Source organism: Erythrolamprus reginae, chromosome 9 (assembly GCF_031021105.1).
Source record: "Erythrolamprus reginae isolate rEryReg1 chromosome 9, rEryReg1.hap1, whole genome shotgun sequence".
Taxonomy (NCBI): domain Eukaryota; kingdom Metazoa; phylum Chordata; class Lepidosauria; order Squamata; family Dipsadidae; genus Erythrolamprus; species Erythrolamprus reginae.
Genome location: NC_091958.1, coordinates 38552745 through 38573875, shown reverse-complemented (window position 1 = coordinate 38573875; position 21131 = coordinate 38552745). Strand labels below are relative to the sequence as shown.

At 43.6% G+C, this 21131-nt stretch overlaps 1 protein-coding gene across 1 annotated transcript in view; it reads left to right on the top strand.

Moving 5' to 3' along the window:
• Window positions 1-21131, top strand: part of LOC139172558 (lipopolysaccharide-induced tumor necrosis factor-alpha factor homolog) — a 46634-nt gene that overhangs the window by 22307 nt on the left and 3196 nt on the right. The window contains exons 2-3 of the mRNA XM_070761709.1: window positions 18124-18367; window positions 18483-18557. Coding sequence (XP_070617810.1) covers window positions 18124-18367; window positions 18483-18557 — 319 coding nt within the window. The remainder of the gene's footprint in view (window positions 1-18123; window positions 18368-18482; window positions 18558-21131) is intronic.

Here is a 21131-nt window from a genome sequence, read left to right as displayed (position 1 = left end):
CACCTCTGGAGCTACATATGGCCCTTTCATCCCTCTGCTGTGGCTCCCTCACACCAGCCGGCTCCACAATCGAGAGAGCTTTTGGCTAGGACAGGCAGAGGAAGAAGGACACCATGCAGGAGGAGATTCTATGGTGGTGGAGCCAGACTGCTGGTCAGCAGAGGAAGAAGTGTTGGATATGACCTATAAAGCCCTTCATGGCATCGGACCAGAATATCTCCGAGACCGCCTTCTGCCGCACGAATCCCAGTAACCGGTTAGGTCCCACAGAATTGGCGTTCTCCGGGTTCCGTCGACAAAACAATGTCTTCTGGCGGGACTCAGGGGAAGAGCCTTCTCTGTGGCGGCCCCGACCCTCTGGAATCAACTCCCCCTGGAGATTAGGACTGCCCCCAACCTCCTTGCCTTTCGCAAACTCCTCAAAACCCACCTCTGCCGTCAGGCATGGGGAAATTGATTCCCCTGGGCCGTTTCCACTTTATGTATGGTCTGTATGAGATGTATGATTGCTTTTATATTGAGGGTTTTAAATTGTTTTTAAATATTGGATTTGTACTGTTTCTTGTTGTGAGCCGCTCCGAGTCTTCAGAGAGGGGCGGCATAGAAACCTAATAAATAAATGAATGAATGAATGAATGAATGAATGAATGAATAAATAAATAAATAAATAAATAAATAATAAATAGGATGCCACAATAGGAGGAGACTTTAGGGTGGATGGGTGGTGTTGAATATCCATTACCATAATTTAAATAGTTGGAATTTAAATGTTCACGTCTGATTGGTTGTTGAATTGAACGGGAGATTTGTTTGAGTGTCCGTTTATTTGAGGGGGGGGAAAGACGGTATAAAAACAAAGACCTGGAGCCGTTTATTCATTCTGCGCCAACGAGCGCTTTCGGCTTAAGATATTGCGATTGCTATGCTAAGAAAAATAAAGAATTATTGAATCACGAGTGACTCAACTCCATTCATTAAGAATTAAGATAATGTATTATATTGTATTGTATTTTAATTTGAGGTATGTGAATTTGAATCTCTGTAAGGTGTGGAAACACACAAAAAAATAATACCCCAAAACAATAGGAGTAGACTTTCTTTCTTTCTTTCTTTCTTTCTTTTTCTTTCTTTCTTTCTTTCTTTATTTATTTACCTATTTATTTATTTATTTACTTACTTATTTACTGTACTTATTTATTTATTTATTTATTTATTTATTTATTTAGTCCAATGAAGGTTAATGAGATTAACCATGTAGAATATATATCAAAGAAAGAAAGAAAGAAAGAAAGAAAGAAAGAAAGAAAGGATAGGAGTGAAGATATAAGAATAAAATGATAGAGGAAGAGGTATATGAGTAGAAGAAAAGAAATACGATATATAGGAGAGACAATTGGACAGGGGACGGAAGGCACCGTGGTGCACTTATGCACGCCTCTTACTGACCTCTTAGAAATCTGGAGAGGTCAATCCTGGATAGTCTAAGGGGAAAATGTTGAGGGTTAGGGGTTGCCACTATGGACTCCGGTAGTGAGTTCCACACTTTGACAACTCGATTGCTAAAGTCATATTTTTTACAGTCCAGTTTGGAGCGGTTAATATTAAGTTTGTACCTGTTGCGTGCTCTTGTGTTGTTGTGGTTGAAGCTGAAGTAGTCGTTGAGAGGCAGGATGTATGATCTTGTGGGCAATACTTAGATCTTGTTTAAGGCATCGTAGTTCTAAGCTTTCTAGACCCAGGATTGAAAGTCTAGTTTCGTAGGGTATTCATACTCTATGGTGGATGGGTGGGTGGGGGCAGAGGTAGGCTGCTATGGTGGAAGGGTGATATGTGCTCACCTCCGTGGCCCTGAGTGCTAGCGGAATCCAGCGCCAATTACACTACTGCACCTGGGCAGGTAGCAAAATTGTCTGGTCACCTTAGTTAATCTACTGAATCCTTCCCAAGGTCCTGAGCTAGGCCAAGGTTCAATGGTGTTCCATGGTGTTAAAGATACAGCAGAGGTCCCCAAACATGGCCGCTTTAAGACTTGTGGACTTCAACTCCCAGAATTCTCCAGCCAGCATAGCTGGCTGGAGAATTCTGGGAGTTGAAGTCCACAAGTCTTAAAGTTGCTAAGTTTGAAGTCCTCTGGTTTACAGGATGTAAGCTTTTCCAAGTAAAGCCGCCTTTTGTGATGGACCGATAGTGAATTTGTCAATGTAGAAGGTGTTTGAGTGATGTTTCCTCCCACAGCCAACCAGACGTTTAGACTGGATTTGGCCCTTCCATCCACTTCTCGAGATTCCCCCAAGGACGTGGGATAGGCTGATGTTGTTTGATGGTATGAAAGGTATCATTGCAGGATATAAGCTCTTCCAAGGAAAGGTGCTTTTTCCAAACGCCCGAGGTGTTCATTAGGATTATTGTTGCAAATTAATTTTCAGCAAGTCTTCTCCTAGCTGCTAAGCAAAGTTTGGCTAGAGAACGTGTCATATTCTGCAGACAGTCTGATAGAAGAAATGAAAAGGGCGGGCGAACATGCAATAATGTGTGCCCACGTGCCCACACCGATAATGCAATTATTATTATTATTATTATTATTATTATTATTATTATTATTATTATTATTATTTATTTACTTACTTACTTACTTACTTACTTACTTACTTACTTACTTACTTACTTACTTACTTACTTACTTATTTATTCCAATACACAATGAGGGGTTTAGTGGGTATATATCTATATACACATAGTAAAATACACGATGAAGGCTATAGAGGAGATACTCATAGTAAAATATATCTAAGAAATAATAGAAAAGAAGATATAGTAATAGAACATATCAATGAAAGAATAGAAGAAGAGATATAGGAATAGAAGAAAGGTATAGGAGATATAGGAGAGCAATAGGACAGGGGATGGAAGGCACTCTAGTGCACTTGTACTCGCCCCTTACTGACCTCTTAGGAATCTGGATAGGTCAACCGTGGATAATCTAAGAGTAAAGTGTTTGGGGATGACACTATGGAGTCCAGTAATGAGTTCCACGCTTCGACAACTCAGTTACTGAAGTCATATTTTTTACAGTCAAGTTTGGAGCGGTTAATATTAAGTTTAAATCTGTTGTGTGCTCTTGTGCTGTTGTGGTTGAAGCTGAAGTAGTCGCTGACAGGCAGGACGTTGCAGCATATGATCTTGTGGGCAATACAGTACTTAGATCTTGTTTAAGGCGTCTTAGTTCTAAACTTTCTAGGCCCAGGATTGAAAGTCTAGTCTCGTAGGGCAGAGGTCCCCAACCTTTTTAGCACCAGGGACCGGCTTTAAGTTAGACGAGTTTTTCACGGCCCGGTGGGGGGGGGGGCTTTGGTCATATGGGGGTGGGGTTATGGAGGGGTGGAGCTTAGTGACGCAGCCCTCCACACTTCTCCACAGGGCGGGGAGAATGAGGAGGCTCCTTTGGCGGCTGGGGTCTGCCTGGCTTTGTGATTTTGGCTGGGGGGGGACTTAGGAAGGTCCTACTTCTCCCCCCCCAGCCAAAAACTCAAAGCCTATCTGCTGGATACGGGCGATGAGCGGGACGAGCGGCGCCGAAGCCGGTGTCTGTGGCAGCTGCTGCAAGAGGCTCTCCGCTCTCGGGAGAGTTTAACAACAGAGGCTCTTTGGCTGCCCGGGGCGCGCGCGGGCGCACACACAAAAACATAACCCCGTAGATGGGAAAAGGCTGGATTCTTTCTCCCCATCTCTTCCATTCAAGGGAGGCTTCAATAGACTCAGCCACCAAACAATAATAATAATAAAATCAGCGAGCGCCAACCATAACCCCCCTTCTTTATTTTTCAAAGCTCGAGCGGTTCTTTTCTCCTCGCTCCAGAAACTTGGCGATCGCGCCCCACCGCCGCCGCCTCCTCCGTTTCCCCCAACGGCAAGCAATCTAAACGCGGGAAGGGCATTCCGGCGCTTCCCTTCAGCCTCAGAAGCCCCCTCGACGCTTGGCGGGCTGGCGTAGCTACGAACGGGCATCCCCCCGCGAGCGGGGCGGCTGCTGTTCTCTTTTGACCCTCGCCTGGAGAAAAACATGAAGAGAAAGACTCACTTTTCGGCGCGCGTTACGATCCAAGATCTTGCAAGTGGGGGCACCCGCTTCGGATGAACTGTGGCGGCTGGAGGGATGGTTATGAGGGGAGCGAGCGAGGAGAAGACGGGAAAAGGTCTCCGGGTGGCCCCGCTTGGCTCCGTCTCCCTCCACGCAGGATGGGCTTTGGGTCTCGGACGCCCTCGCCCGTTCCCTCAGGAGCGATGAGTGGGACGAGCGGCGTGGAAGCCTCTTGCAGCAGCTGCCACAGCCACCGGCTTCGGCGCCGCTCGTCCCGCTCATCGCCCGTATCCAGCAGATAGGCTTTGAGTTTTTGGCTGGGGGGGGGAGAAGTAGGACCTTCCTAACTCCCCCCCAGCCAAAATCACAAAGCCAGGCAGCCCCTAGCCGCCAAAGGAGCCTCCTGATTCTCCCCGCCCTGCCCGACGCCCCACCCTGTCCTGCATAATGTCCTCTGCCGGGAGGGCAGCGGCGCCGCGGACCGGCTGGAAAACCCAACGGCCCGGTCCCGGTCCGCGGACCGGCGGTTGGGGACCTCTGTCGTAGGGTATTCTGTTTCGAGTGGAGGAATGAAGGACTCTTCTTGTGAAGTATCTTTGGACATTTTCAAGGGTGTTAATGTCTGAGATGCGATATGGGTTCCAAACAGATGAGCTGTATTCGAGGATGGGTCTGGCAAAAGTTTTGTAAGCTCTGGTTTATTATTATTATTATTATTATTATTATTATTATTATCATTATCATCATTATCATCATCATCATTATCATTATCATTAATTAGATTTGTATGCCGCCGCTCTCCAAAGACTTGGAGCGGCTCACAACAACAAAACAGTACAAATCCAATGATTAAAAACAATTTAAAACCCTTAATATAAAAAACATATATCTCAAACAAACCATACATAAAACCACTAGTCCCTTGCACATGCACACAGGCCTCACTGTACGTCTGCTGGGCCATTTTTCACACTCCCTAAGCTGCAGGAGGCTTTCCTGGACCCCGAGGAGGCAAAAAATAGCCCAACAGGCCTACCAGAAGTTCATTTGAAAACTAGTATATTTTTTAAATTTTTTTTTTTAAAGATGGCAGCACCCACAGACCCGCACCGACCGAACCAGGTCAGTGACGCAGTAATGGGCAGCCAAAACTTTTACTGCCACACTGTGGGTGTGGCTTATTTTGTGGCAGTGGCTTAATGGTCATGTGACCAGGTGGGAGTGGCTTGAACGATCATCATCATTCAAGTGAACTGTTAAGTCCTCGACTTACAACCTTAACAGTGTCGCTTGCTGGGGTGACAATTTGCTTTACGTTTCCCGCGGTCTCCTTCCTGGGTCGACCCCCCCCCCCACCTCAGGTTGGGTAGCTAGGTGACCGGGTGCTGCCAGAAGCATAAATGTTTCTTGTTGTGAGCTGCTCCAAGTCTCTGGAGAGGGGCGGCATACAAATCTAATAAATAAATCTAATCAATAATAAATAAATGTTGCCAGCACCGCTTCCACCCACGACTTCTGCTTGCACCTCAGGCAGGAGGTTGCTGTGTGAGGCTGGAGGAGAGCCGGACAGGAAAGAGGGAAGATCGTCCGAGGCCAGGAAGGAGGAAAGAGGAAAAAAATCAAGGAACGTAGATGCAGCAGCAGCAGCAGGGAGAAAAAGGAGAGAAAAGCCAAGACCAGTAATCCAGGAAGTGACAGCCACCGACAGTGTTCCCTCTAATTTTTTTTTTGGGGGGGGGGGCGGAAAAGTATAGTGTCTGAGCGGAAGTCCCTTCGGACTGGGCGGCACAGAAATAATAAATAAACAAATAAACAAATACAAACAAACAAATAAAAAACCCACCCTGTTTTGCCTCAGAGAATTTCAAAATAAAATACTGTACTGTGTGTCTATAACAGTGAGCTCATAATAGGGCAACTCTATCAATATCAAAATGCCACTTAAATAGTTGAGCTAGTTTCAAACTAGATTTTGATTTTCTTTCTCTCTTCCTTACTCCCATTCTTTTTCTTTCTCTTTTCCTTCCTCTCTTTTTTCTATCTGTTTCTCTCTCTTCCTCTCTTCCTCTCTCTCTCCTTCCCTCTCACTCCTTCCCTCTCGGCTTCTGGGCAGGTTTGGAAAACTCTGAGTTGATGATGATTTTTAAGTGAGCGATTGCTCACTGCTCAGCTTAGAGGGAACTATGGCCGCCAATCAGCTGGAGTTGCGCAGGCATCTTCATTTCCACCAGTGGAACTGTATTCTACCCCGTCCTGCCTGCTGCCCATCCCTGCAGTGACATCGGAGAGGGGCGGCATACAAATCTAATAAATAATAATAATAATAATAATAATAATAATAATAATAATAATAATAAAAATCCTCAGCGGGTCACTACCAGGGAAGAACCCACCCCTGATTTTAGGATTTCAGATTCTAGAGTCCCAAGATCAAACTGCATTTCATCCAAATGCTTATAAATTCCCCAGAGCTCCTGCGATAAAGGCCCTTTTTCATCTTACAATGGCCTTCATGAAATTGATTTTCCCTCTTCATTCAATCCTCAGTTTAATGGCTTTGTTAAAACATTTCTATAACAATGACAGGTAGCTAAGAACCTAATTTCAATGTTTCAGTGATGAGCTGACTAATAAAGAACAATGTGAATGGGATCAAGGCAACGCACGATCAGGTTGTTTTATTGTTATTATTATTACTCCAAAAGAAGCAGTGAAGAAATTAGCCAGGTGACATGTGAGGGTGACTACGGCGTTCAGGTTCAAACACTTTGTTGAGGTCAGGCTGGAGTCATCTATTGCCAGAAAAACAATGGAGGGTGGAGTTTGAAATATCCCTTTCCAAAACCTCATGTTAATTAAAGAGTCCTGGCACTTTGATAACCCCACCCATGGCATTGAAAATATATCCTGCCACAATGTGGGCGTGAGGTTGAGCTCCTATTGACCTATCTGTAGAAAGTGTATCTAACATGTAAACATTGCAGATCCAAAGAACAGAAAAGAATGGAAGAGAAGAGGAGAGGAGAGGAATGAAGCAGAGCAGAACGGAACAGAATACAATAGAATAACAGAGTTGGAAGGGACCTTGGAGGTCTTCTAGTCCAACCCCTGTTTAGGCAGGAAACCTTACCTCACTTCAGACAAATGGTTATCCAACCTTTGAAAGGAGGAAAGAAGAAAGGAGGAAGAAAGAGAAGAGGGGAGAAGAGAGTAAAGGGGGAAGGCAGGAGGGGAAGTAGGGAAGAGGAGAAGGAGAGAGGGAGGAGAAGTAGGTTTAGAAATAAAAAGAAGGGGAATAAAAGAAAGGCTGTATGACATAGAAAGGAAGGATAGTAAAAAAGAAACCTTGAGCCTTGAAAGCAATAAGATAAATATAGAATATATTTGTAAAAATCTTGTAAAAGAAGGAAAAGAGAAATGAGATGATGAATATGTGAAAATGTCTGTATGGTAATAAAAATTATGAGCTGAAAAATCTTTGGTTGAATAAATGATGGTTATGACCTATAAAGCCCTTCATGGCATCGGACCAGAATATCTCCGGAACCACCTTCTGCCGCACGAATTCCAGCGACCGGTTAGGTCCCACAGAGTTGGCCTTCTCCAGGTCCCGTCGACTAAGCAATGTCGTTTGGCAGGACCCAGGAGAAGAGCCTTCTCTGTGGCGGCGCTGACCCTCTGGAACCAGCTCCCCCCAGATATCAGAGTTGCCCCCACCCTCCTTGCCTTTCGCAAGCTCCTTAAAACCCACTTCTGTCGTCAGGCATGGGGGGATTGAAATTTTTTCCCTTCCCCCTAGGCTTATAGAATTTATACATGGTATGCTTGTATGTATGAGTGGTTCTTTAAATTGAGGGGGGGGGTGTTAGATTGTTTTTTAATATTAGATTTGTTTACATTGTCTTTCTATATTGTTGTTAGCCGCCCCAAGTTTTCGGAGAGGCATACAAATCTAATAAATACAAATACAAATACAAATGGAGAATCGAAATCATGTGAAGTATTAGTACTGTTTTATAAAGCCTTACTAAGCCTTACTGCATCCAATTTTGGTCACCACCTTACAAAAAAAGATGTTTTGAGACTTTGAAAAAAGTGCAGAGAAGAACAACTAAGATCATTAAGGACCTGGAGACTAAAACATAGGAACATTTGCAGGAACTAGGCAATCTGGCTAATCTATATAGAACTGGCTAGTCTGGAAAAAAGGACTAAGGATGTCATGATAGCTGCAACGACTACTGCAACGCTCTCTACATGGGGCTACCTTTGAAAAGTGTTTGGAAACTTCAGATCGTGCAGAATGCGGCCACGAGAGCTACCATGGGCCTTCCCAGATACGCCCATGTCTCATCAACATTCCGCAGCCTGCACTGGCTGCCAATCAGCTTCTGGTCACAATTCAAAGTGTTGGTTATGACCTATAAAGCCCTGCATGGCATCAGACTGGAATACCTCCAAGACTGTCTTCTGCCACACGAATCCCAGTGGCCGATTAGGTCCCATAGAGTGGACCTTCTCCGGGTCCCGGCGACTAAGCAATGTCGTCTGGCAGGGCCCAGGGGAAGAGCCTTCTCTGTGGTGGCCCTGGCCCTGTGGAACCAACTCCCCAACAATGTCCTTACTGCTCCCACTCTACTGGCCTTCTGTAAGGCCACAAAGACCTTGTTTTGTTGGCAGGCCTGGGCCCCATGAATTTAACATCTTTCATAGCCAAATTGTATTGAATGGTATGAATGTGTGGACTGGATTGTTGAGTCGTGGGTTTTAACTGGGGTTATTGTTTTAACTTAACTGGGCAACGAGGTGGCAAATACATTTTAACCTAAACGTGCAAAGTTATGCATATCAGGGCAAAGAACCCCAATTATACCTACCAACTGATGGGGACCAAGCTTCTGAGACAACCCAAGAAAGGGACCTTGGGATTTTGGTGGACAGCTCAATAAAGATGTCAACCCAGTGTGCAGCAGAAGTAAAAAAAAAGCAAATTCCACACTTGGCATGATTAGAAAGGGAATCAAAAATAAGTCAGTAAGTGTTGTATTGCCTCTGTACAAATCGATGGTGAGACCACACTTGGAGTATTGTGTACAGTTCTGGTCACCTCACCTCATGAAGGATATAGTGGAACTGGAACAGTTGCAAAAAAGGGCAACAAGTATGATCAAGGAAATGGAGCCCCTCCCTTATGAAACCAGGTTGCGACGCCTTGGTCTCTTCAGCCTTGAAAGATGGCATTTAAGAGGTGAGTTGATCAAAGTGTATAAAATTGTGATGGGATAGAAAAGGTGGATAGAGAAAAAATATTTTGTCTATCACACAATACTAGGACGAGGGGGCCCTCCCTAAAGCTCATAGGTAAGGAAGTGAGGACAAATAAAGGGAAATATTTCTTCACCCAGAGGGTCCTTGGTTGATGGAATTCACTTCCAGAAGAGGTCGTGATAGCTGTCAGCCTTGATAACTTCAAGTCAGGATTAGACAGATTCATGGATGCCAAGTGTATCGGTGGTTATTACGGATGTCCATATGCTGCCTCCATGTTGGTTGAGGCAGGCAGGATTCCCTTGAATACCATTTGTTGGGGATCAGGGGAAAGGGAGGGTTTTGCCTTCTCTTTCTGCTCAAGATCCCCATGGACAATTGGTGGGCCACTGTGTGACACAAAATGCTGGACTCAATGGGCTTTGGCCTGATTCAGCAGGGCTCTTCTTATGTTCTTATATTTGACTTTTTTTTTTACTGTACTTGTAGTTTTATATTGTTGTAATCTGCCCTGAGTCCTTCAGGATTGGCGACATAGAAGTCAAATTAAATCAATCAATCAATCAATCAATCAATCCACCAGATGCTACAGGTTGAGGGACTGGGACAAGACGCTTCAGATTGTTGGACTTCTAAAGTTGAATTCAGAGAAGAAAGTTCTCTAGAACGAGCTACTCCTGGGCCATCCAGACACTTGCTTGTTTAAACACAGACAAAAAGAAACGGGTTAGGTGTCAGGCCTGATGGATGGCAGAATGATGCATCCACATGTTTTCCTTGTGATCGAGAGTGTGGAGAGAAGAGTCAGACCAAAGACAGGCTGCTCAGATCTGTCATCTACTTATGTCAGTCATTCAACTGTCTCCTCCAGTGTTACGCAACCTCTACAACAGGGCGGTCAAACTCGCGGTCCATGGGCCGGATGCCTCCTGCGCTGCCCACACCTGGTTTAGTGAAGGGGGGGATCAAAATATGTCACATGATGAACAGGGGCAGATTGCTATTACCAGTTGCATGCACAGCTTTGGTTGTCTTGTGTAGCGTGTGCGCATCCCCAGCGTGTTTTTGCTTCTGCGCATGTGCAGGAAGTAAAAACGTGCTGAAAATCTCTCTCTTGCGCATAGATCTCATCATGAGATTTTGCTTCTTTCCTATTTGGACAGGGAGTCTCTGCTCACCAAAATAAAAACATAAATACATTCGTTATACTTTCTTGGAAAATATAAAGGCCAAACCTGAATGTGGTTCATAAAGATAAATAACAAGCAGTGTTTACGTTGATAGTTGCTTTATAGAGGAAAATTCAAGAGCAAAAACCCAAAAAACCCAGCCCCTTTACAAAAATATAGTTTAATAAAGAAAAATATAAAATCACACGGTATATGTCAATTTATTTTGAAAAAGAATTCAATGCATTAAATGGTACCATTTGCACGGTAAAAAATTAAATGACCAAATATAACCAAATGACCATAATAAAGGACAGAAGTAAATTTTGTTTGCAAAATAAATAAATCTAAGGAAAATAAAAGGCTGTCCTTTAAAACAGTGATTTTCAACCTTTTTTGAGCCACGGCACATTTTTTACATTTACAAAACCATGGGGCACATTGGGGGGGGGGGGGCTAAAAAAAGTTTGGACAAAAAATTATCTCTTCCTTTCACTCTATTTCTCCCTTCCTCTTTTTTTTCTCTCTCTTCATCCCTCTGTCTTTCTCTCTTCCTTCTTTCCTCTTTTTGCTCTATTTCTCTGTCCCTCCTTCCCTCCCTCTTGCTCTCTCTTGCTTTCTCTCTTATTCTCTTTCTCTCTCTCTTGCTTTCTCTCTCTCTTGCTTGCTTTCTCTGTCTTTCTTGTTTTCTTTCTCTCTCTCTTGCTTGCTTTCTCTGTCTTTCTTGTTTTCTTTCTCTCTCTCTTGCTTGCTTTCTCTCTTTCTCTCTCTCTCTCTCTTTCTCTCTCTCTTGTTTTCTTTCTCTCTCTGAGCTTCGCGGCACACCTGACCATGTCTCGCGGCACACTAGTGTGCCACGGCACACTGGTTGAAAAACACTGCTTTAAAGCAATGGATGTGTGATCACTGTAGATATATAAACCAAATTTTAAAAAATCTGATTTACTAAGAATGTATATGATTATTTCACTCAGAAAGTGAGTTTCTGGCCATCATACCGTGTTTGAAAATAAACTCTGCCTGGTACCTTTTACTAAAGTTATAGTGAGAATTATAGTGAGAAAAGGAATCCTCAATCTGAGTATTGTATTGGCAGTTCTGTGTTAGCAAATACTTCAGAAGAAAAGGATTTAGGGGTAGTGATTTCTGACAGTCTCAAAATGGGTGAACAGTGCAGTCAGGCCGTAGGGAAAGCAAGTAGGATGCTTGGCTGCATAGATAGAGGTATAACAAGCAGGAAGAGGGAGATTGTGATCCCGCTGTATAGAGCGCTGGTGAGACCCCATTTGGAATACTGTGTTCAGTTCTGGAGACCTCACCTACAAAAAGATATTATTAATTTTGCTACTCACACTCACATATGCACACACACACACACACACACACACACACTATATTGCTTTGAGACTGATTCTGAAAAAATCAGTCCCTTCCTTCTCAAAGTCATAAAAACCGGTGAAAGTATAATGAGTGGGTATTTCAAAAATGGTTCTCCATCAAATCACATAAAAAGACTCCCAGTCATCCCACTTCAGAGCTGCAAAACACTTTGATGTCTTCAAATCTAAAGGAGAAACTCAGCTCTAGAATGGAATTCTTCCCAAAGGCTTGACGTTATTAAATCTTGGACGAGTGCCCGCCCTGGATTAGGAAGGCCAAGAAAGACCCATCTTCCTTCTGATATGGCAAACCTTCCGCAACGAAGCCTCAGGTGATGAACATGGATTATCTTCCCTTGATTTCCATGTCAAGCACAAAACAAAACAGCCGGCTTAAAAGAAATTAACCGAGGCAAACACGTTATCCCACATTCCTTCCAAGGATGTTTGCCACAAATCTTTGGAGGAGGCTGGAGTTCTCGGCGGGTAATTAAACGTTCCTGCCACCCCAGTACTTCCTTCCTGTCACTACAAACTTCTCTCTGTCACTCTTTTGGTCCTATGTCGGCTGGAGGACCAGAGCATGCTCTAGTTTAAGGATTCAACACGGGGGTGAAGCCATCAGCAAGCTGTGAGAAGAACACAGGGCACAATTCCCATCCACAAAGGTAAGAGATTTCTTTGACATCCCGAAATAGGAATAGGAAGGGAACCCCAAGACAACCCAAAGGCCCATCTCTCACCAGCATCATAGAAACCTAGAAGATTGACGGCAGAAATAGACCTCTTGGTCAATCTAGTCTGCCCTTATACTATTTCCTGTATTTTACCTTAAGATGGATCTATGTTTATCCCAGGCATGTTTAAATTCAGTGACTGTGGATTTACCAACCACGTCTGCTGGAAGTTTGTTCCAAGCATCTACTCCTCTTTCCGTCAAATAATATTTTCTTACATTGCTTCCGATCTCCCCCCCCCTCACTTTCCTATTAAAAACACTTCCCTCCTCAACCTTATTTAACCCTTTAACGTATTTAAATGTTTCGATCAAGTCCCCCCTTTTCCTTCTGTCCTCCAGACTATACAGACTGAGTTCATGAAGTCTTTCCTGATAAGTTTTATGCTTAAAACCTTCCACCCTTTTTGTAGCCCATCCTTGGACCCGTTCAATTTGATCAATATCTTTTTGTAGGTGAGGTCAACATGGGAAGGGATGTGTGCCAGCCAAACTTCTTATTCAAGTTTAATTGCTCCTTGGTTTAATTCATGCACTTATATTCTGTAAGCCTTGGAGTTTTTGGCAGTATGGACTAGCTGTGCCATCAATGAATCCCCCTGCCCAGGTTTTAAATCATGTCACAATAAGAAGATTTTTTAGCACAGTAAGTCCCGTACTTGCTTGGTGGGGCTTAGTTTTAGTTGCTTCGTTGTAGGATACAAATGCTCTTTCTTTCTTTCTTTCTTTCTTTCTTTCTTTCTTTCTTTCTTTCTTTACTTGTACTCATTTCATGTCCAAGTTTATACTTATACCAGTTAACCCATACATATTTGACTAAGTAAGTAAATAAGTAAGTAAGTAAGTAAGTAAGTAAGTAAGTAAGTAAGTAAGTAAGTAAGTAAATAGACAAAGGCATTTGGAATTGGAATTTGAGCAATGGGATACTATCAACAATGAGAAAAGGCATCAATGTAAAAGAGCAAACAAATTATTATCAAATAACTTTAACAAGACTGCTCTATTTTAATGCAGTGTCTAGAGACGTTACTAAAATATTTTGTAATATTTTAAGCCAGAGGAACAAAGCTCCAGATTTACATATTATGGGCGTCATTATATTTACATATGACCGGGCACTTATTCACAAGTTTACGTGGCGCAGAATACAAAGAGCTTCATTTTGTAATCTAATTACAAGGGCTGTGCAGGTCTTCAAAAATCTATTTCTGACAAAGGGAAATAGAAGCAAATGTGTTTTGAGCCCTGACGTGGAGATGTGCGTGGCGTGAAGGTGATTTGATTATGTGCAATCAAATGATGTTTGACTCCTAGAAACAGATAAATAGATTTTCTCCAAGACAATCTGTCCCCAACCTGGTCTTGCAGTCTTCTCATGGTTTATTCATCGCCATTGTAACTGAGTCTGTCCACCCGATAGCTGGTTATCCTCTTCTCTTTCCTTTCGCCCTTCCCCATGGTTTTGTTTTCGTTTTGTGCTTCTATAAAGAAAAGATTTGTGGATGACATCACCATTTGTATTTGTATTTGTATTTATTAGATTTGTATGTCGCCCCTCTCCGAAGACTCAGGGCGGCTAACGACAATAAAAAAGACAATGTAAACAAATCTAATAGTAAAAATAATCTAAAAAACCCCAATTTAAAGAACCACTCATACATACAAACATACCATGTATAAATTCTATAAACCTAGGGGGAAGGGAAAATTTCAATTCCCCCATGCCTGATGACAGAGGTGGGTTTTAAGGAGCTTGCGAAAGGCAAGGAGGGTGGGGGACAACTCTGATATCTGGGGGGGAGCTGGTTCCAGAGGGTCGGGGCTGCCACAGAGAAGGCTCTTCTCCTGGGTCACACCAAATGACATTGTTTAGTCGACGGGGCCCGGAGAAGGCCAACTCTGTGGGACCTAACCGGTCGCTGGGATTTGTGCGGCAGGGGATGCCTAGTTTGGGGCTCTTTTATTGTCCATGCCAAGTTGCCCATCAAAATGGTACCCATTAATCTGCTTAGAGTTGCCCACTTTCGAACTCCTGGCTTAGCAGAAGTTGGAGCTGGGGCAGGCAATGGGAACTGCTCCCTGTGGCAACGGGTTTCAAATGGAAGGCTGCTAATCTCGGCCCAGCATTCTAGAATAGAATGGAATAGAATAGAATTATTTGTCTTGGTGCATATGCTCTCAATGTACATAAAAGAAAATATAGACTAACCTTCTAACCTTGTGAGCCACCACATTCCAGCTACCTTTCCAGAGAGCTGCATCTTTGCATAATATAGCAATAGCATTTAGATTTATATACCACTTCACAGTGCTTTACAGCCCTCTCTAAGCGGTTTACAGAGTCAGCCTCTTGCCCCCAACAATCTGGGTCCTCATTTTATCGACCTCAGAAGGATGGAAGGCCGAGTCAACCAAGAGCCTACTGAGATTCGATCTGCCAAACTGCTGGCAGCCGGTGATCAGCAGAAGTAGCTTGTAGTACTGCATTTTAACCAATACACCACCGAGGCTTTATATAAAAATATTGGAAGAAGGCACAAATGAAGCGAAACATCTTCAAAAAAACAAAGCCAAGAAAGTCCCGTTGCCTCCTGAAAAACCACCTTTGTGTCTTCCCAGGGGTGGATTCCTAATACCGCCACTACCGGGCACTGCGCGCATATTATTTTATTTTTATTTTATTTTATTTATTTATTTTGTCCAATACACAATAATACACAATGAAAGCTATAGAGGATATAGTAGAGAAGAAATACGAGATATAGGAGAGACTATAGGACAGGGGACGGAAGGCACACTAGTGCGCTTATGTACGCCCCTTACTGACCTCTTAGGAATCTGGAGAGGTCAACCGTGGACAGTTTAAGGGTAAAATGTTGAGTGTTAGGAGATGAGTCTGGTAAGGACTTACATCATTTGCACAATGACATCATGATACTCCCAGCCTATCTTTTGGTATCACTATAGCTTGTATTTTACATAGACACTCCCTTGATAACTTTAATGTTTTAAGGAGGTTTTAAGCTTTGGTTATCTTGCGTGTGTGTACATGTGCCCCAGTTTCTGCTTCCGCGCATGCACAGGAAGCAAAATGTTGTGAATGGATGTGCATGGGTGTTTTGGGTTTTTTTGCGTCCACAAATGCGCAAAAGCAAAAAATCTAACTTAACTCATTGCTGGTTCATTTCCTTTGCCCACGGGCAAAAAAATAAAATAAACATATAAAAAGCCAAAAACAAGATGGCGACTCGTGTGCAGTGCCAGAAACTTGGCTTCTGCCCATGTGCAGAAGAAATTTAAAACTAAATAAATAATTTTTATAAAAAGTTAGTGGCACCAACCAAACTAGATCCATGATGTCACCAGCAGGTCGCTACCAGTTCAGGCGAACTGATCCAAACCAAGAGGAATCCATCTCCGGTTCTAATTTACCTCACCACTGGTTCACTTCCTCCCACGCCACATGGCTGGACGTGCCCTGCGTGCTACGTGACCATGCCGCACAGGCACAGTTCCAAAACCCCGGCTTCTGCACATGTGCAGAAGCAAAAACCAGCAAAACAAAAAAGAGCCAAAAACAAGATGGCGTCGGCCATAGATCAGCACCGACAGAACCAGCTCTGTGACATCACTACCAGTTTACTACTGGTTCTATAGAACTGGTAGGAACCCACCTCTGATTTGTACCTATTTACTATGTCCATATTTATGTTTATTATTATTTATTTTAGGGGTCGTGATTTCTGACAGTCTCAAAATGGGTGAACAGTGCAGTCAGGCGGTAGGGAAAGCAAGTAGAACGCTTGGCTGCATAACTAGAGGTACAACAAGCAGGAAGAGGGAGATTGTGATCCTGCTGTATAGAGCACTGGTGAGACCCCATTTGGAATAATACTGTGTTCAGTTCTGGAGACCTCACCTACAAAAAGATATGGATAAAATTGAGCGGGTCCAAAGATGGGCTATAAAAATGGTGGAGATCTTAAGCATAAAACTTATCAGGAAAGACTTCATGGACTCAATCTGTATAGTCTGGAGGACAGAAGGGAAAGGGGAGACATGATCGAAACATTTAAATATGTTAAAGGGTTAAATAAGGTTCAGGAGAGAAGTGTTTTTAATAGGAAAGTGAACCCAAGAACAAGGGAGCACAATCTGATGTTAGTTGGGGGAAAGATCAGAAGCAACGTGAGAAAATATTATTTGACTGAAAGAGTCGTAGATGCTTGGAACAAATTTCCAGCAGACATGGTTGGTAAATCCAAAGTAACTGAATTTAAACATGCCTGGGATAAACATATATCCATCCTAAGATAAAATACAAGAAATAATAAGAGGGCAGACTAGATGGACTATGAGGTCTTTTTCTGCTGTCAATCTTCTATGTTTCTATGTTTCTATTTATTATTATTATTTATTAGATTTCTATGCCACCCTTCTCGAGGCGACTCAGGGTGGCGTATATTAAAATAACAATATATAAGAAATCTAATATCTCTAAAATATGAAAATTTACTAAAAAAACATTTAAAAGACCCCATGAACATTCGCACACACTCATCCAATCCAGTCGTATCTCATATCGGCCGGAGACAGTCTCATCACTCACAGGCAGGCCCCCATACCTACCGGCAAAGGTAGGTTTTAAGGCTTTGCGAAAGACCAGGAAGGAGGGGGAGGTACCTTTCTCTGGAGGGAGTTCATTCCAGAAGGCCGGGGCCGCCACAGAGAAGGCTCTTCCCCTAGGCCGACAGGACCTGGAGAAGGCCGACTCTGTGGGACTTAACTGGCCACTGGGATACATGAGGCAGAAGACGTTTATGCTTATTCCTGCTACCTTGTACATGATTTACAAACTGAATAACTGAAATGAAATGACTTGCTTGTTCTAACAGATTATGATCCCGCTATATAGAGCGCTGGTGAGACCACATTTGGAATACTGTGTTCAGTTCTGGAGACCTCACCTACAAAAAGATATTGACAAAATTGAACGGGTCCAAAGACGGGCTACAAGAATGGTGGAAGGTCTTAAGCATGAAATGTATCAGGAAAGACTTAATGAACTCAATCTGTATAGTCTGGAGGACAGAAGGGAAAGGGGGGACATGATCGAAACATTTAAACATGTTAAAGGGTTAAATAAGGTTCAGGAGGGAAGTGTTCTTAATAGGAAAGTGAACAGTAGAACAAGGGGACACAATCTGAAGTTAGTTGGGGGAAAGATCAAAAGCAACATGAGAAAATATTATTTTACTGAAAGAGTCGTAGATCCTTGGAACAAACTTCCAGCAGACGTGGTTGGTAAATCCACAGGAACTGAATTTAAACATGCCTGGGCTAAACATAGATCCATCCTAAGATAAAATACAGAAAATAGTATAAGGGCAGACTAGATGGACCATGAGGTCTTTTTCTCCCTTGTAGGAAGATATTTATTGGGGGTTTTTTTGTTGTTGTTTATCAATCCATCCCTCTGTCCATTCCACTCAGATGTCTGGAATAAAGATGTCCCAGCAGAAAGAGAAAGTCACCGTTCCCATGGTGACGTTGTCCGTGCCCCAGGAACCGTACGCTCCGGGATACTCTGCTTCATACACCCCAGAGGCCTATGCACCACAGCCCTACAATCCACAGGCGTATGCCCCACAGGCTTACAGCTCAGAATCGCAAAGCTATAAACAATATGCATCAGATTCCTACGCACCTAATGAGACTGAGCATTATCGCGTCACAGGTATGTGCCAGGTGTATTTCCAAGGGCGAGGTTTGGATTAAAGGAGAAAGAAGGTTTGGTTTGGGCCTGGATTTGAACTCTCGGCAACGCTTCTCTTCCTTCTTCCTCGATGTAGATGCTTGCTCCTATGAAGTTTCATCTCCACCTCCGTATAGCTGTGAAGAAGTGCCTTGTGACACATTAGGACCAGGTACGCACCAGAAACCTCTATGCCAGTGATGCCACAGGGATGAATGGATGGATGGATGAATATAGATGATAGATATATAGACCAGTGTTTCCCAGCCTTGGCAACTTGAAGATATTTGGACTTCAACTCCCAGTATTCCCCAGCCAGCATTCGCTGGTTGGGGAATTCTGGGAGTTGAAGTCCAAATATCTTCAGGTTGCCAAGATTGGGAAACACTGATATAGATAGATATATGAGATTTAGAGATTTGGAGAGAGAGAAAAGAAGAGGAGAGAGACAGGTATAGACAGACAGACAGACAGTATTGTAAATAGAGCTGGAACTAGAGACAAACAGAGAGAAACAGAGACAGAGACAGAGACAGAAATAGAAACAGATAGAGGAGTAATCCAGAATGCTGTAAATACAAGAGGTCTCAAAGTGGTCTGACAGTATTCATGTTTATAATTAATAATAATAATAATTTATTAGATTTGTATGCCGCCCCTCTCTGAAGACTCACAACATAGAAAACATTACAAATCTAATATTAAAATTTAAAAAGTTAATAAAAACATTTATATAACATAGTCAGTATCATAAAATCATCAACTACGCAATCATACACACTCAAACCAATTAATCATACTACAGAGGTCAGAAAAACAACAAGGGGGGAGGGTAATCATCCCCACGCCTGGCGACAGAGATGAGTCTTCAACATTTTACGGGAGGTGAGGAGGGTGGGGGCTGTTCAAATCTCTGGAGGGAGTTGATTCCAGAGGGCCAGGGCCACCACAGAGAAGGCTCTTCCCCTGGGCCCTGCCAACCGACATTGTTTAGTCGACGGGACCCGGAGAAGGCCAACTCTGTGGGACCTAATCGGCCACTGGGATTCATGCGGCAGGAGGCGGTCTCGTAGGTATTCTGGTCCGATGCCATGTAGGGCTTTGAATTGTGACTGGAAACTGATCGGCAGCCAGTGCAGGCCACGCACGGAGTGTTGATGAAACATGGGCATACCTAACATGGGCCGCTCTTGCGGCTGCATTCTGCACAAGCTGGAGTTTCCGAACAGATGGAATTGTCCTTGGGAGGCAAAACCCAGCCACTCCGTCTTGTCAGGGTTGAGTTTGAGCCTGTTGACACCCATCCAGTCCCTAACAGTCTCCAGGCACCAGCACATCACTTCCACTGCTTCGTCGACTGGACATGGGGTGGAGATGTATAACTGGGTATCATCAGCATACTGATGATACCTCACCCCATGCCCTTGGATGATCTCACACAGCGGTTTCATGTAGATATTAAATAGCAGGGGGGAGAGGACCGAACCCTGAGGCACCCCACAAGGGAGAGACCTAGAGGTCGACCTCTGACCCCCCACTAATACCGACTGCAACCGACCAGAGAGGTAGGAGGAGAACCACTGAAGAACAGTGCCTTCCCCTCCAGCTGGCCCAGAAGGATACCATGGTCGATGGTATCAAAAGCCGCTGAGAGGTCAAGAAGCACCAGGAAAGCAGATAAACCCCTGTCCCGGGCCCGCCAGAGATCATCCAACGGCGTGACCAAAGCAGTTTCCGTGCTGTAGCCGGACCTGAATCCCGACTGTTGTGGGCCTAGATAATCGGCTTCTTCCAAAGACCGCTGGAGCTGGAGCGACACCCCCTTCTCGACAACCTTCCCCATAAAGGGAAGGTTGGAGACTGGACAATAGTTGTTAAGTCATGGCTTATTCTAGACACCTAAGATCTCACACGAGACTGATACCCAGAGAGAGCAACATTCATGTTTCTCTGAATTTCTTTCTTAAGGTTCTTAAGAAGTTTCTCCTCATGGATCTAAAGTTGAAAGCCTCCATTTGGGCAGGACCAAATGGTGAGGGATTGGAGTGCTGAGCAGGGACCAGGAAGAATCTCCGCAAATGTTAGTGACAGGAGTGTAGCAAATGAAAGGGCGCCCATTTAATTACAAGGATACGTATGAGACAAAGTTCCTCTCTTTATTGGTATTCCAAGGAAGTCCTGGACTGAACTCCTTCAAGGAGTTTCTGTTTTTAGATTGCTGGTGGAGTGCATGGGACACCCAGAAGCATTTGCACAAATAGAAGTGATGCATCACACTTGCTCTTTTTAATCAAAAGCCTTTTATGAAAGTATTTAAGGGCAGATACAGCGCAGTGTCTACGTGGAAGAGCTTGAAAGATGGACAGGGACCCAAGGCCATCAAAGTCAGGTCCCAAGGACAAGATGGTTTAAATTGCCCGACTAAGATAAAAGATGGGGAAAGGGATGGAGAAAAGGCTTCTTCCTAGGAGATATTTTCACAAAGCCACTTTTCCCTGGGAAAAAGGAAGAAGCATTCAACCTCATTCCCAGGAGAATCTTTCAAAGCTTTGGCTTGTTTTTTTAATTTCATTCTGGGATTTGCTGAGCTGTCTCGATTTTTGGGCTGCTGCAGTGGTGGATTTCAACTAGTTCACACCGGTTCGTAAAACTCTTTGTAGAGTTCTGTGAACCAGCTAAATAGTCAAGACTGCCTGCCTAATGATTCCAGTAGCTTAGATTTATATACCACTTTACAGCTCTCTCT